This window comes from Protopterus annectens, chromosome 14.part0, assembly GCF_019279795.1.
Source record: "Protopterus annectens isolate FY-2018-M chromosome 14.part0, PAN1.0, whole genome shotgun sequence".
NCBI classification, from domain to species: Eukaryota; Metazoa; Chordata; order Ceratodontiformes; family Protopteridae; genus Protopterus; species Protopterus annectens.
Genome location: NC_056748.1, coordinates 435,630,969 through 435,646,778, shown reverse-complemented (window position 1 = coordinate 435,646,778; position 15,810 = coordinate 435,630,969). Strand labels below are relative to the sequence as shown.

At 43.2% G+C, this 15,810-nt stretch overlaps 1 protein-coding gene across 1 annotated transcript in view; it reads right to left on the bottom strand.

The window, feature by feature from the left end:
- The window catches only part of USP54 (ubiquitin specific peptidase 54), a 1,304,502-nt gene that overhangs the window by 726,291 nt on the left and 562,401 nt on the right, over window positions 1-15,810 (bottom strand). Inside the window, exon 8 of the mRNA XM_044056203.1 lies at window positions 541-646. Coding sequence (XP_043912138.1) covers window positions 541-646 — 106 coding nt within the window. The remainder of the gene's footprint in view (window positions 1-540; window positions 647-15,810) is intronic.

Below are 15,810 nucleotides of genomic sequence, written 5' to 3'. Positions count from 1 at the left end.
AAATGCAAAAGCCTATTTCAGGACCCATGTCTACTCAAACAGCATATATTTTTCAGTTGCATTCTGATAAACAGTCCTAATGGAACACAATTTACTTTTGTAGGGAAGAGTAGAACCACCCATTGTACAACTGACAGCTGAAAGGATTATAATCCTGCTTAAATGACTAAACTATTCACAGTTAGAGGCTCTGAAAATAAACATTTATTCAAATATTCACAATAAGGCAGCCAAAGCTCATGGCTATCCACCATTGTCCATTGCAGTGCTGTCTTCATTATGTTGCATAAAGAACAAACATTAGGTATTAGGAATGGCTCTTTGGTACATTAGCAATGCATTATGTTGACTGCAGACATGTTATGAGGGGGGAAAAGCACAAACCAGGAGTTTAGATTATTAAAATGTATATTTATTATACTATACAAATCATTGTTAGAACTATCAATTTAGTGTACATTTTGTCAAGTTTAGTCTATTAAACAATATGTAAGTCTAACATATAAATGCAAACAGAAAGCAACAACTAATTAAACTAACCGGGCAGTTCCGGAGGTCTCCTATTGTGCTAGCATTCTGAAGAAGTTCTCCAAACATATCTGGTGTTGGCTTCTCTCGCCTCTCCAGCATATGGATTGCCTGGTTACTAAATATGAATATAAAAATGACTGTGGTCATAAAAGTGAATTTGTATTAGTAAATTCATAAATATGCACACAAAATTAGCAAGCAATATTACACGTTATTTCAGGTTATGCCAATACTGTCTGTTTAGTTACAGATGCATAAGTTCATAGCTAGTTACTAAGCTTGCAGCCCAGAACACCACTGAAAAGTGTAGTCCAATTTTCCAGTTGCCTCAAACCACTGTCTGGCTGAATGACTTGCTCAAGGTCTCATGGCAAGCAAATGGTTTCATCAAATCTCTTCTTTTGACTGCAGAGATCTATTTCCTGTAGGAATGTGTGGAATCTTGAGGGACAAGGGGAGAGAGAACTGGGGGCAATGAGAATCATGTTGGGTCTGTCTGTCCTGACCTTTATCAGGACCCTGGGGATTAGAGTTAGAGGTGGAAAGCAGTATAGCAAGAAGTTGGTCCATTTTAATGAGAATGTGTCTATTTTCCAAGTCCCTGTCTGTTGGGTTCTGGAGCAGGAGGCAAATAGGACTATTGAGGGAATTCCACACTGTAAGGTTAAGTCCAGGAAAACCTCTCTATTTAGCATGCATTTGTTTGGATCTAGAGATTCCTACTTAAAGAATCTGCCAGGATATTGCTCTGGCCTGGAATTTAAAATGGTATAAGTGTCAGTTTTAGCTCTTGTGCTAGCATCCAAGTCTTCACTGTGAGACTGCACAAAGGGTATGAAAAGGTGGCCCCTTTTTTGTTTATAAACCACATCACTGTGGTGTTGTCTGTCCAAATCTGAAAGATCTCTCAAATTAAATTCTGTTGAAAGGCTATTATGGCCAGGTAAACTCCAAACAGTTCCTTCTGGTCTACATGCTGTTTCCTCTGCTGTGGTATCTAGATACCCTGCACCATCATGGGGCTTAGGTGAACACCCCTGTCTGTGTCTAAAATGCCTGTGGTCTGCTACTTGCAGAGAGAAATGTTGTTTTGCTATCGAGTTGGTCAGGTAGTTTGTCAGGCAAGATATCTAGTTCCGGGTAAGGAAAGCTTTCTGTTGGACAAAATTTATGAGGGCCCCTAGAAAGTAAGAGTTTGTGACTTGCAAAGATTTAAAGTGACACTTACCTTTTGGAAGCAATCTATGGTGATTTGCAAGGTGTCTTGGGTCCCTGCTGTGGATTTTCCCTGAATGAGATAGTCATTCAGATTGTGGTTAATATGAACCCCCAGGATTCTGCACTGTGCTATCAGAGGAGCAAAGCATTTGGTGACGACTCTGGGAGCAGAAGTCAGACCAAATGGTAAAGCACAGAACTGATAGTGCATGCCTGCCGACACAACAAAGCAGGTATTTATTGTGACTGTTTGCAACAGGAACCATAGAGTTAAGCATCCTTTAGGTCTAGAGTAGCCATGTGAGCGTCTTGGAAGAGCATGGGAAATAATTTTTGTAGAGTAAGCACTTTATATTTGGGTACACAGAGGAACTTGTTTAGCTTTGAGAGGCCCAAGATCGACCTCCAGATGCCTTCTTTTCTTGGAACTAGAAAGATCCTTGAGTAGAAGCCTTTTCCTTCCTGACCTGGAGGAACACACAGAATGGATCCTTGCTGTAGCAGTTTCCAGAGGACAGGTGGTAAGAGATTTCCCAGCTATTTTGGTGGACTTGGGATGTTAGGAAGGATGTGGTTTCTCTGAACTGGATGTAGTAACCCGTTTCTGTGATCTTGAGGATGCCTTAGCCCTTTTATGAACTTCTACTGATGTACGAAGGAGTAGAGTCTTCCAGGAAGAGGGTTGGAAGGGAGGATGAGGAGGGGTAGCAGAGTCAGATGTTGAGGACATTCACAGTTGGTCTCTTTGCTAGATGGGCTTGTTAGAGCTCCCTGCTCTCTGAATTTCCTCTGGCTGCCATCCCCTAGATTGTCTGGGTCTCTTAGCATGGGGAGGCCTCCCCCTGTCCTGTCTAGGGGGAAAGGCCATGCTTTGGAAGGGTGATTTCCATTATATCTTGATGTACATAACAGGTAAAATTCTTTCACTGATTTTATTTGTTTTTCTTCCTTGTCCAGCTTCTCAATTTTTTTAAGCTGGGCATCCAAAGAGGAATTCTTTGTCTAATGGTGCAAACATACGTTTAGTCTTGATCTGGTCTACATGTCCTGAGCTATGCATGCCTGAGAATGACAGAATATATGGCAGCTTCCCTGCAAAATGCATTCAAGGTGTCATAACTACACTTTAAGGAGTGACTGGAGACTTGTAAGGCTTCCCTTGCTTTCTCTTGAATCTCCTTCAATAATTTTCTATCATCAACAGTCTCTGCCTTAGACAGAATTTTGTCTTTTAAGGATTTAAGGTACTTTAACAAATGACAGTAGCAATTAAGTGTTCTCATTGAAAGGGTGGTAGAGGCACAAGCTTTTTAGCCAAATCTGTCCAATAGTCTACTTTATCACTGGGTAGGGAATGTCTAGTTGGGCTCTTAGGTACACCTTTAGTGGATGCAGTAGAGACAACTCAGATGTCAGCTTTAGGATTCCTATAGAGGTGCTTGTTTGCATCAAGCACCTTACAAAACTTGTCAGCCTTCCTTGGAGCAGGCAGGAGAGAATTAAGGCGCAAAAACAGTCTACAAAGACAGCATCAGGCATTACATGCACAGCAGGGATTGCCAGTGGTCTGCGTGAAGGTAAACTCAGCAATTCCCTGTAATGGGTCTGAGCATGTGAGAATCAGTTGCTTTCCAAACTGAAGGCCTCCTTCTTTCTATGAAGGGTACCCCAAAAGAAAGGTCCTCTGGAGGGACAAGCAGAAGAGAAAGTATCATCCAAGTTTGAGTCAGGGTAAGGCTGGGGTGGTAGGTGCTTGGAGAGTATGAGAACTTCTCATCTTCTGAGTCTGAGTAATTGAATTCCTTCTGAAAGGCCACTTCCCTGCTCCTTTGAGAGGGGGAAGCTTCAGAGGCAATAGTCATATTGTGGGAGGACTCCCTGGATACATAAAGGCTGCTATTTGTATTAGGTACTGGGCTTTGACCTGTACTGAAGTGGCAGAAGGCTGAGGAGAATAAAGAATAAGGATGTTGGTTAGCTTGAGTTTTGATGTCCCTTTAGAGAGGGTAACTTGAGGGTGTGGTTGTCTAACCATGACAGTTCAGTAGCTCAGGTAGAGAGTGAGTCTTCCTCATTACCCACAACACTAATGTCAGAAGCTGAAGCCTGCTGAGTGACCTCAGACCTGACTAATGCCATTTTTTGGAAGAAGTGAATGGTAAGCCAGGAACCACTAATTGATAAATTTACAGCACAGATTCTTCTACAATGGGCTTGGCATGTAAACTGTGTTTTACAATTAACAAGCACAACATGTATCTTCTGGACCATATATTTATGTACTTCATTGCACATTTGAAAATTTAATAAATTGTTTGATATGCTACGTTTGTATAACAGTTTGTGACTTTTATTTGGCTTACTGGGATAAAACACCTCATTTAAAGTCTGCTAAACTAATAGAAGTCTAGTTTGCAAAGGTTAATCTGTAGCAAAAAATTTTCACCACTTTGATAATTCCACTTCTGTGATGTGAGGTTTGCCAGCTATGGCAGAAGTAGGGCAGTGGATGTTTAACATATGCTTGTTGGAGTTTTGTAAACAATTATATGTCATTTTTATATCAAACTGATTTGTACAGATGCTTGTGTTGAAAAATGTATTTGTAAAGCTGCTTCTGTTACAAATGTGCCAACAGTGGGATGCTGACTCTATTGTAACTGATGAAATGTATATGTTTTAACAGAGGATACTGGAAGAGAAAAGGTTAATCTCAGTCCAGCTAAGTTTGAAAATTAAATTACCTGGTAGGCCATAAAGATTGTATCTTACAGTTCTGAATGTAACCAGAGATGAAATGTCTGTGAAAACAAGCATTAGGAATCCTTGTTTTAGTGTCCATAGCAGTGAACTAATTGCAATTCTGGAAGGGTGGAAATCTGAAATTGTTTTATGGCTTCAAGAAGTTGCAACAGATTTTAGAAAAACTCTAGGTGTGTAAGGTAACACATCTGTGCTACATCCTGGCAGCCTCTAATAAAGAGGGTAGTATGGGAACCAGAAGTCAGATGGCCAGATGTATGTGATATTATTTTTAATCCATCATTGAAATTATGTTTTGTTTTAATACTAGGTGAGATTGAAGTCACAGGGCAGTCTGTTTTTGAAACCTGACAAAGAAGCACCCCTCACCTACTTCATTTTGCCTTGCTCTAGTAAGTGACCAGGGAATAGTAAATATGTAGATGAGTCAAGAAAATATAGTGAGATTAGTTAAGTACTGTTTTTCTGTATCTGTATGAATCTATTCATCTGTGTTATTTTAATACTTCCTGTGTCTGAAACTCCGGTGTTTATTGTAAATATATATTCCATATTTTCATGTTCTTTTATTATTTATTATTAAATATATTTAAACCTTTCATGGTGGCTGATCATTTAGAGAATATCTTCACCTTTGAGAGTATTTATATCTATTTGGTGACTCTGTGGCCACTCCTAAAAGCCTTACTGCATTTGTCAAACACTATACTGTGTTGGTCAAACACTATCATTTGTATTAATATTAATTTCACTCTGTATAAGTGAGTACCCTTGTAAGAGCCTTAGATCAGCTGGCTTTGGGGTGTCTGTTGGCAGTGTGACTACCTTATAGTCTGAGCAGAAGGGGGCATAGCTAGTAAATCTGTGCCAGCATTTCCCAGGTGTGTGTGTGTGTGTGTGTGTGTGTGTGTGTGTGTGTGTGTGTGTGTGTGTGTGTGTGTGTGTGTGTGTGTGTGTGTGTGTGTCAGCTGCATGGAGCATAGACACAAAGCACTGGTTTCACAGTGAGGGTGCTGGAGGACTTGACTTGGACACTTAGCTAAGTAATCAACTCTACAGCTGTGCCAGTGGGGAGTCTTATTGGGGCCTGGATCATAGGAAGTTACTAGGCTAATGGCCCAGGGGCCTTACAAGCCTAGCTAAGTTCAACCCATGTTCCCAAGGGTCTCTGTTTCAAGCAGACACTAAAATCAGCACCTAATTGCCCCTGTCCAAGAGGGACAAAGGTGGAACCCCAGGAGTGCTTTTCGGTTACCCATCCAACTGTCCAAATTGCACTTAAATAGGGCTAATGTGTGGCTTTGTTTAACATGAATAGGAAACTTGTTCCAAAGGTGGTGGGCTACCTCCCTGACAAAAATCTGTCTCTCCAGCAAATTCTTTTGTCTTTTGATGTCGCATACCAAGTTAAGGTCCTTGGAGTGAGTGAACAGTGTGCCATTTGATGTGTGAATGTGCAGAATTTTCATTAAAGCTGGGTCGGAGATTGCTCTATATGCAAGGCACAGGTCACCTCTGAGCAGTCTGTATGACATAGAGTAAAGTGACAATGATTTCAGTCTGTCTGCATAAGACAGATCTTTGTAAGGAAGCTCTGTGGTCTCTCCAATTGCTGCAGGTATTTAGAAAGGAACATACCAAAGGGAGTGTTGTTCTCTGTGTGCCCATATTTCTTACCACTGACTGTGTGCTTAGGGTATTGCTATTGATGTGATAGTTTGCAGGAACATCACTGTTGCTGAAGGGGATGATAATGCATTGTTTTGCATTAAGATTAAGACCAAAACTTTGGCACCAGTCAGTAGTCTGTATAAGACCTTCTTGCACAGTATTGACATCGCTAGGGGTTTCAGTGATCACAGCCAGTTTTGCAGTCATCAGCAAACTTTGTCAAGCACAGTCCTTTAGCTTTAGCCTGTACTTTGGAGAAGTAAATTCTGAACAGTAGGTGTCTAAGAACCGATCCCTGAAGAACACCACTGGTTAAGGTTCTGCTGGAGGAGGTGGAGTCCCCTATTTTGACCATATGAGTTCTATCGATGAGACAGTTTGCTACCCACCTGACAATATATGGGTTGATACCCAGCTGGGTAAGTTTATCAATGATGTCTGAGTAGGGGATTGTGTCAAAGGCCCTGGCTAAGTCTAGGTAGGCTGTATGCACAGATTTGCCCTCATGTAGGGCTTTAGTGTCTGTCTCGAAGAAGTCCACCAAGTTTAACAGGCATGATCTCCCCTTGACAAAGCCAAACTGTTTGGGGTCGAGCATTTGGAGATTTCCTATATCTCTGTTCATAAGGTCCATGATGATTCATTCCATGGCCTTGCAAATAAGGCTGGTCAGGCTAAGGGGGTCTATAGTTCCCGGGGTCAGTGGATACACCCCCCTTTGTGCAAAGTGATGATGGTAGATGTTTTCCATTCTGCTGGGAATGAAGCCAGTGCTTAGGCTGTGACTGAAAAGTGTGCTCAATGGTGACTCTAATTCCTGTTTTAACCCATGTACAACACAGACCAGGAAGTTGTCTGGTCCCAAACAGGCTGTGTTTTTGGCCTTGGAGAAGGCATTTAAGGCCTGCTCCTTGGAAATACTAGGCAGGGGATAGGTGTTAGGGATGCTTTGGGGTGTATTTGGTGGGGACAGAGGAATGAAGTTTTCACTGAACCTGTCAGCCAGGAGGTTTGCTATACGCACAGGTTCTATATATGTAGCACCATTAACTATGAATTCAGCGCAAATCTGGGCCTTACCTTTAAGGTTACAGACATAACTAAAGCACATCTTGTGGTTATCCTTAGTAAGGGAAGTTAATTTGGATTCGTAGTTAGCTTTGGAGGACTTAAACTGTGGTGGTGGTGCTGCGGTAGCATTGTCGCCTCATAGTAAGACGTTGTCCTGTTCGATTCTCAGCTAAAGCGTCTTCTGTGTGGAGACATGCGTGAATGGGTGTACCTTCGTTGAAGGTTGTGCATCAGGGCTGGCAACTCGGCATGTAAAAATCTACTGCCAATCATTAGCGGACCAGAGTTCCGCTGTGGCGACCCCTAACCGGGAAAAGCCGAAAGACACAACAACAAGTTAGCTTTGGAGGACTTCACAAGTTAGCTTTGGAGGACTTCACAAGGAGTCTTATTTGCTTGTTTAAGTTGAGGAGGGAGTGTTTCCACTTTGAAGACCATTCCTTCCTACTGTTAGACAGCAATTTATTTTTCCTATTCTACAGCCTATTAATGGCAGTTGTCCACCAGGTAAGTTTGTTTTTCCTTAAAGATCTTGCTTTGGTTCTATCAGATACAGAAGAGTCAATACAATTGTACAGGTGTTTGTATAAAGCACTGGTGTACAACTCAGCATAGGTGTCTGTTCCATCAGTGGGGGGAGGGGCTATGAAGCTATTTATGCCATCACATAAGAGGTTGTATTTGGCCTTGTAGAAGTTTTTTTAGTGTAGTTGTTGCTAAGGAGGTGTGTTACAGTTACTTCTTGTGAGACTGACTTGTGGTCAGATCTCAACAAGGTTGGCCACACACTGGAGGTGGTGCAGCAGTCCCCCATGTTGGTGGGCACCAGGTCCAGGATATTTGAGCCCCTTGTGGGTGTGTCAACCAGCTGGTCCAGGGCATTGGAGTTAACTAAGTCCAGGAACCTTTGGGCAAGTGAGTTAGAACACATATAATTTACTCAGTCTATGGATGGGTAATTAAAGTCACCCAAAACCAGAGTGTTTGGTTGTATCATGATTGACTCAAATAGATCCAAGTAGGCTGAATGGGTGTCCTGATTCATGGAGGGAATCCTATAGCTAGCAATGACCTGAAGAGGGGTCTTATGTACAGTTAATTGCACCTGAAGTAATTCAAGGGAATCATGCTGTTTAACCAATTTAGACATGTATTTATCTTTAATGAATACTGATACACCACCTCCTTTAGTTCTCACGCCTTGAGTCTGTGGTCTGAACGTGTGGAAGGAAATGTAACCTGGTATAGCTGGGGTGCTCTCCGCAGCCTTAAACCAGTCTCAGTGACTGCACAAATGTCAGTATCTTCCAGGGTGAGGACTGCTTCCAGTGAGTGCAGTTTCTGGTTTACATTCCTAGCATTTAGCAGCATAACCTTAAGGTTGTTTTTAGAGGGCATTTTTATGTCAGGAATTTTGTTCTTATGACATTGCCTAAAAAAGGCACTATAGGAATGGCAAGAGTCTTAGCCAGTAACTGAAATCCCAGGGTTGACAGATGAAGACCATCTCTGGCAAAGCATCGAGGTCTGTTGACCATGTCATCCCATGCTGACAGATACTGGAACCCTTTGAATGACACCAAAAACTAAGCCAATTGTTGAAGTCAATCACTATTTGTTTGTATTGAGGTATCATCCTAGGTGAAGGTAAAAATGCTTCTTAAGGCTAGTGACATACCTGCCTGAGACACATAATCTGAGAGCTCAGTCATGTCTCTCTTCATATAGTCCAGAGAGATATGTCTCAAGTTGTTCACACCAACATGGACTATGATGGAGTCATAACGGTGCCTGTTGTTGAGAGACTTGAGTGCATGTGTGATGTGGTGGATAGTACAGTTGTGTACACCTACCATAAATGTAGATGTTCGAGTGTCTTCACTGTTGCAGTCATAACTGTGGGGTGATCCTGCCAGCAGGCAGCCCGAGGTCGGCCAGAATCCCAAAGTCTGGGTCCGGCGTCGGCTGTACCAGCAAGCACCCTGATGTCAGAACGCAGGGATATAAAGCTGACAGCCGACGCCATCTTCTCCAGTCTTTCTTGCCCCAGATGTCAGAAGTCCCCAAAAATAACCAAAAGGTGTCCAAAAAGGAAACACAAATACACCACAAAAGAAAAGGAAGATAAGAGGGGATAGGTGGGAGGGAAACACCGACTGCAACAGTGAAGACACTCGAACATCTACATTTATGGTAGGTGTACACAACTGTACTATGTTCTTCGTGTTTCACTGTTGCAGTCATAACTGTAGGGTGGAATCCCAAAGCTGTGATGAGGGAGGAGGTTATGCAGAAGAAGGGGCAGCCAGAAGACCCTGCAAGACAGCAGAAGCAAAACCTGCCCTAGACTTAGAATACAAGGAGAGATTGTAGTGCTTAGAGAAAGTATGCACTGAACTCCAAGTGGCAGCTTCCAAAGTGTCCTTGGTAGGAACCCCTCTGAGAAAAGCTGCTGAAGTGGCAGCTGCTCTACTAGAATGACTCCTAACAGTACCTGGAACTTGTTTCCCAAAGTGAGAGTAACAAAACCTTATCCCATGAGCAATCCATTTGGAAATAGTTTGTTTAGAGATAGCTTTGCCTAGAGAACTAGAGGCATAAGAGATAAGCAACTGATCAGATTTTCTGAAATCTTTAGTTCTATCCAGGTAAAACCTTAGTTGTCTGTGCACGTCCAATGAATGCAAAATCCTTTCCCCTTTGTTTTGAGGATTTGGAAAGAAAGTAGGAAGGTGAATAGTCTGATTTAAAGCCACCTTAGAAATCACCTTAGGCATAAATGTAGGATTGGTCCTCAAGGCAACTCTGTCTTGGTGGAAAATAAGGTATGGTTCCAAAGCCATGAGAGCTTGCAACTCAGAAACCCTTCTGGCAGAAGTCAAAGCTAATAAAATAGCTGTCTTCCAGGAAAGAAACTTGATATCCGAAGCAGCCGCAGGCTCAAAGGGGGATAAAGTTAGTTTTTCCAAAACATAATTAAGATCCCAAGCAGGAACAGGAGGAGATCTGAGAGGTCTTAAATTCTTAGCCCCTCTCAAGAATTGTCTCACCAGCTGGTGAGAAAAAATGGGGGGATCAGTGTTGTAATGAGCCGAGATAGCGGAAGCATGGATTTTAATGGAAGAAAAGGAGAGGCCTTTAAGAAAAAGGTCTGAGAGGTAAAGTAGAATGGAAGAAATGTCAGGCAAAAGAGGATTAGAACCTCGGTCCCACATCCAAATACAAAATCTTTTCCATTTAGAAGCATAGGATTTTCTAGTGCTAGGGCGCCTAGCTTCTAAGAGAACATCCAAAACTTGTTTGGGAAAGGCAGAAGGAATCAAAGGCCCTTGTAAAGCCAAGCTGCCAGGCAAAGAGTCTTGATTTGAGAGTGAACATCTGACCCTGATGCTGGGACAGAAGTGAAGGAAACAGAGGCAGAATCCATGGAGGTTCCGAGAATAGGTGTCTTAAAGTTGGATACCAAAACTGCCGAGGCCAATTTGGAGCTATCAGAATGAAAATCTTGGGTTTGTCCTGTTGTATTTTCAGTAACACCCGAGGCAGAAGAGGCAGAGGAGGGAAGGCATATCCCAAAAGATTCCTCCAGCTGAAAGACAGGGCATCCACTTTCCATGCTGCTTTGTGGAAGGACCTGGTGCAAAAGAGAGGCAGCTGATGGTTGAGATGAGATGCAAACAGATCTATCTGAGGAACTCCCCAAACTGCTGTAATCCTGCTGAATATGTTGGGGTCCAGCATCCATTCGTGAGGATCCAAAAGATTTCTGCTTAGGCTGTCTGCTAAGAGATTATGTTTTCCTGGAATTAATTGAGCTTGAAGATGCAGATTTAGATTTAGAGCTGTGTCCCATAGACTCATGGCTAGTCTGCAAAGGGGGTAGGAGTGAGAGCCCCCTTGCTTGTTTATGTACCACGTGACTGTGGTATTGTCTGTGCGAATCAAAAGATGGCCTGGTTGCAGAAGACTCTGGAAGGCTAGAAGAGCATTTTGGACTGCCAACATTTCCTTCAAGTTGATGTGCCAGGTAAGATGCTTCTTTGTCCAATAGCCCTGCTGGCAATTGTTTAGGTAATGAGCTCCCCAAGCATAATCCGAGGCATCTGTGGTTATGATCTGAGCAGGAAGAGGTAGACGAAAGGGATTCCCTTCGTTTAAAGCACAAGCCCTGGACCACCAGAGGAACTCTTTTTGGAGGCAGGGAATAAGAGGTATCATAGTTTCCAGGCTGTGGTAATGCTGAGACCATACACTCTTTAGGTACCATTTAAGTTTTCTCATATGAAGCCTTGCATTTGGAATCAACAGGATGCAAGAAGCCATGTAGCCCAAAGCCTGCAGGAATTTCCTTGCAGTGAGCTGAGTTAAAGTAGCCAAGGTCTTGAAAATTGATGCCAGCTGTACCTGTTTTTCAGGAGTAAGGAAGGCCCTTTGTAAGCTTGTGTCTAGAAGAGCTCCCAAAAAGATCATTTGTTGAGAGGGGATCAAATGTGACTTTTTTGTGTTCACTGAGAATCCCAGTAGTAGAAGAAGACGCTGAACAAACTGCAGATGTTGAAGTAAAAGATCCTTGCTGTCTGCCTGAATAAGGCAGTCGTCCAGGTAGGGGTAAATTTGAATTCCTTGGAGTCTGCAAGAAGCTACTACTGGAGCCAGACACTTGGTAAAGACTCTGGGCACAGTAGATAAGCCAAAGGGCAGTACAGAGAATTGAAAGTGTCTCGAACCTGCCTTGAATCTGAGGTATTTTATGCGTTCTTATCTGATGGGAATGTGTAAATAGGCTTCCTTTAAGTCCAGTGTCACCATCCAAACATCCTGGGAAAGCATGGGAAGAAGTTGTTGCAGAGTAAGCATCTTGAATTTTGGAATCTCCAGAAATGTATTTAACACTGAGAGGTCCAGAATAGGTCTCCATGAGCTTTGTTTCCTTGGGACCAGAAAAAGTCTGGAGTAAAAACCTTTTCCCATCTCTGGAAGTGGAACAGGTTCTATGGCTTTCATGGCCAATAAGGCGTCCACTTGATTTAAGGCCTCTGACCATTGATGTTTTGGCAGATCCGGCCAACCTGAAGACCTTGGCAGAGTATGAAAGTGGAATTTGTAGCCTCTTAAAATCACGTCTAAAACCCATTTGTCCTGGGTAATATGAGTCCAGTTTTGGTAGAAAAGAGAAAGTTTTCCTCCGAGAGGGGCTTCCAGGCAAGGAGGACCTGTAGCCCAACGGAGAGAGTCATTGGGTCTGCTTCTTTTGAGATTGAGGTCTGTCTTCTCCCCTTCTAGGTGAAGAAGCAGTCCATTGTCTGGACCTGTAAGAGGCCTGAGCCTGCCCCCGGCCTCTGGAGTGTCTATATCTTCCCCTTTGAGGCCTGTCAGACGTGGGAAAAGACCAATTTTTGGAGGGCCAATTTCTAGAAAATCTAGGAGGCTGAACTTGTAACAAATCTTTAACAGTCTGCATAGATTTTGTTTTTCTTCCATCTTTTTAATAACCCCCTCAGCCTTGGATCCAAATAAAACATCATGCTGAACAGGGGCATCTAACAGCTTAGCCTTAACCTGTTCTGGTAAATTCTGCTCACGAAGCCAAGCATGTCTCCTGATAACAGTACCAGAGGCAGCAGCCCTGCAAGAAGCTTCTAAGGCATCAAAACCACAATGTAAACTATGTTTGCTAACTTGTTCAGTTGCATGCAATACATCTTGTAATTCTTTGTCCTCTGCACATACAGGAAAGGTAGAGAGCTTTTGCTTTAAAACAGACAAAATAAATTGCTGTTACTTGAACATGTGAAACTGGCAATTTAAAGCTCTAATAGAAAGGGTAGCAGAAGTGTAAACCTTCTTGCCCCACCTGTCCAAGGCACGAGAATACTTTTCAGAAGGGATAGGATTTTTAGAAGAAGCGGCCTTAGCAGCCCTAGAACCCTGAGAAATAGTTTCAGGATCAGCAGAAGGGTTCTTAAATAAGAATTGATGGGAATCAGGGACTCTGTAAAATCTATCAGGCTTAGAAGGAGCAGGCGGCAAGGAATCAGGATTTAGGTTAGCTTCAGAAAAAGCATCATCCACAACATCAAGTACAGGAGGAATAGCCAAAGGTCTGTGTTGAGGGAGAAGGAGAAATTCCCTAAGTCTCTTCTTAGAAGCAGAGTAATCCTGACCTTCCCAATGAAAATGCTCCCTCATCTCATGTAAGGTTTCCCCAAAAGAGAAATCTTCAGGGGGAGAAGCAGAGGGAATAGAGTCCTCTGCATCGGAATCCTCATAAGGAGGAAAAGAATAATCCTGGTCAGAGGAAGAAACAGAAGACACAGTAGCCTGATCAGAAGAATCATAAGGAATATCCTGTCTAGGCCTTTTTTCTGGAGGAGGGTGAGAACCCCTAATCATTGTAAGTAAATCTTCAGCCATCCGAAGTAATTGCTTCTGGGACTTGGGAGCTATATCCGAGGAAGCTCGTGAAGAAACCCTTGGTTTAACAGGAGTCTTTGACTTTGCCTTTGTCTTTGTAGAAATAGTGATATTAGAAGGCCTGAAAACCCCCTCAGAAGCCGGTACCTGCACAGCGGTTCCGGACCCATCTGAAGGAGCGACGTCCGAAGGTCCTGCAGCAGTTAAAATAGTAGGCCTAGAAGGCTCCCCATGGGAGTCCGCGTCGGCCATCGGTTCCGAAGTGGCGGACGACAGGGGCTGCAAAAGCGCCTCACTGATGACCGCTGAACCCGAAGCTGGCTCCGGCTGCAAAATATCATGTTTGGACCTCGGAGGCCTATCCTTGTCTTTGCGTTTCTTTTGAATTCCGGTAGTCGGTAAAGTATCCGACGACATCCTATAATTGAATCGTCTACCGAAATAATTCAAGGCCCAATCGTACCTACGCTTGACAGTGCGAGAATTAAACCTGGCACAGAACCGACAGCAAGAAACGTCGTGGTCAGGGCCTAAGCAAGGTAGACAGTAAGAGTGGAAATCTTTATGAGGTATTTGTTTCCCACACGATATACAATTATTAACTTTTTCTGACATCGGAGGAGCAAGAAAAAAGTTTCCCCAACGGGGTACTTAGCTTGAGAAGAGAAGTAGAAAACTTCGGACCGAAGACAATCAAAGCACGTTGTCTGAAAACGCCAACCAACGACTTGCGAGCTGCTTTCCACCGCACGGCAAGAAAGACTGGAGAAGATAGCGTCAGCTGTCAGCTTTATATCCCTGCGTTCTGACGTCAGGGTGCTTGCTGGTACAGCCGACGCCGGACCCAGACTTTGGGATTCTGGCCGACCTTGGGCTGCCTGCCAGCAGGATCACCCCACAGTTATGACTGCAACAGTGAAACACGAAGAACATCTTGGCACCTGCCAGACAGCTGACCATGACCTTTTCCTTATCCAACCTAGTGAGAGGGACTTCTGTGTGTCTCACAATTGAGTCGTCTATGACTAAGACATTTGTTTTTTGTGTTATGCCTCAGGGGTTTGTCTGGTGAGACACTGGTGTGTGATGTATTATGTGTACTATATTCTGCAGAGGATGTATTATGTGAAGCATGCTTGTGTTTGTATTTGGAGGTCTCTGATGTTTAGGTAAGCTTCTCGTAAGGACCTCCACATATGCAGGTTTATGTGTTGTTGGTTTGGTAGGTGCAAGAGGTGAGGTACGCATGCTGATAACCTGCTTAGTATCAGATGGGCTGACTGGTAAGCAAGAGAGCCTGTATTCTAGGTTCTTGATATAGATGCATCTCTCACATAATTTGTGTTGACTAGAAGAAGTGGGTTGTCACTGTACATGAGGCAATTGCTACATTGCCTCAGGACGCCCACTTTGACCATGCTGGCTGGAGAAGTTGTGGGTAATTGTCCATCCATAATGCAAGTTAAGTTGATGTGGTCACAAAGCAGGGAGAGGACAGGAAGGAACAGGTAGAGTAGAGGACAGGAGAAATGGACAGAAAATACGAAGGGCTAGTAGGTAGGATCTGTATTGGTACCTCAGCAGCTTCACTAAATGTATCACCTGTCAGCGAGGGGCAATCACAAGAACTCACCAATGGAGCATCAGCAAAGTACTAAGGGAAAATTTGCAGGCAACAGTGTTTGCATCTATAACCACCACCAGTGCCCACCCCTGCATGGGCGGGTGGTCAGGAACCCACTCCAGCAAAAGGTTTAGTGCTCAAGTTATACAAACAGAAATAGATTCAGCAGGTTTGAATGTAGTCTATGCTACAGCAAACAAGGTGCAACAAATTTAGACAAAAAAAAAATATTTCAAATAAGCAATGATATGATAAAAATGCAGTTCAAAAGTGCAATATACAGTGAATCAGCAGATGGCTTGGATTTGCTTATGTAGCAAATGAGAGCAGTGATTTAAACATATCAGCCAATAAAAAAAGCTCAAAACTGAGCCCTGTTATAGCAACCTTCAATTGGATGAGTTCTAGCTGCACACTCCTGCCACTAGAGTGTAGGGGAACCCTTTGCAGCAAAAGATGGCCTGGTTTAGTGCTCAAGTTATACAAACAGAAGTAGATTCATCAGGTCTGAACCTACT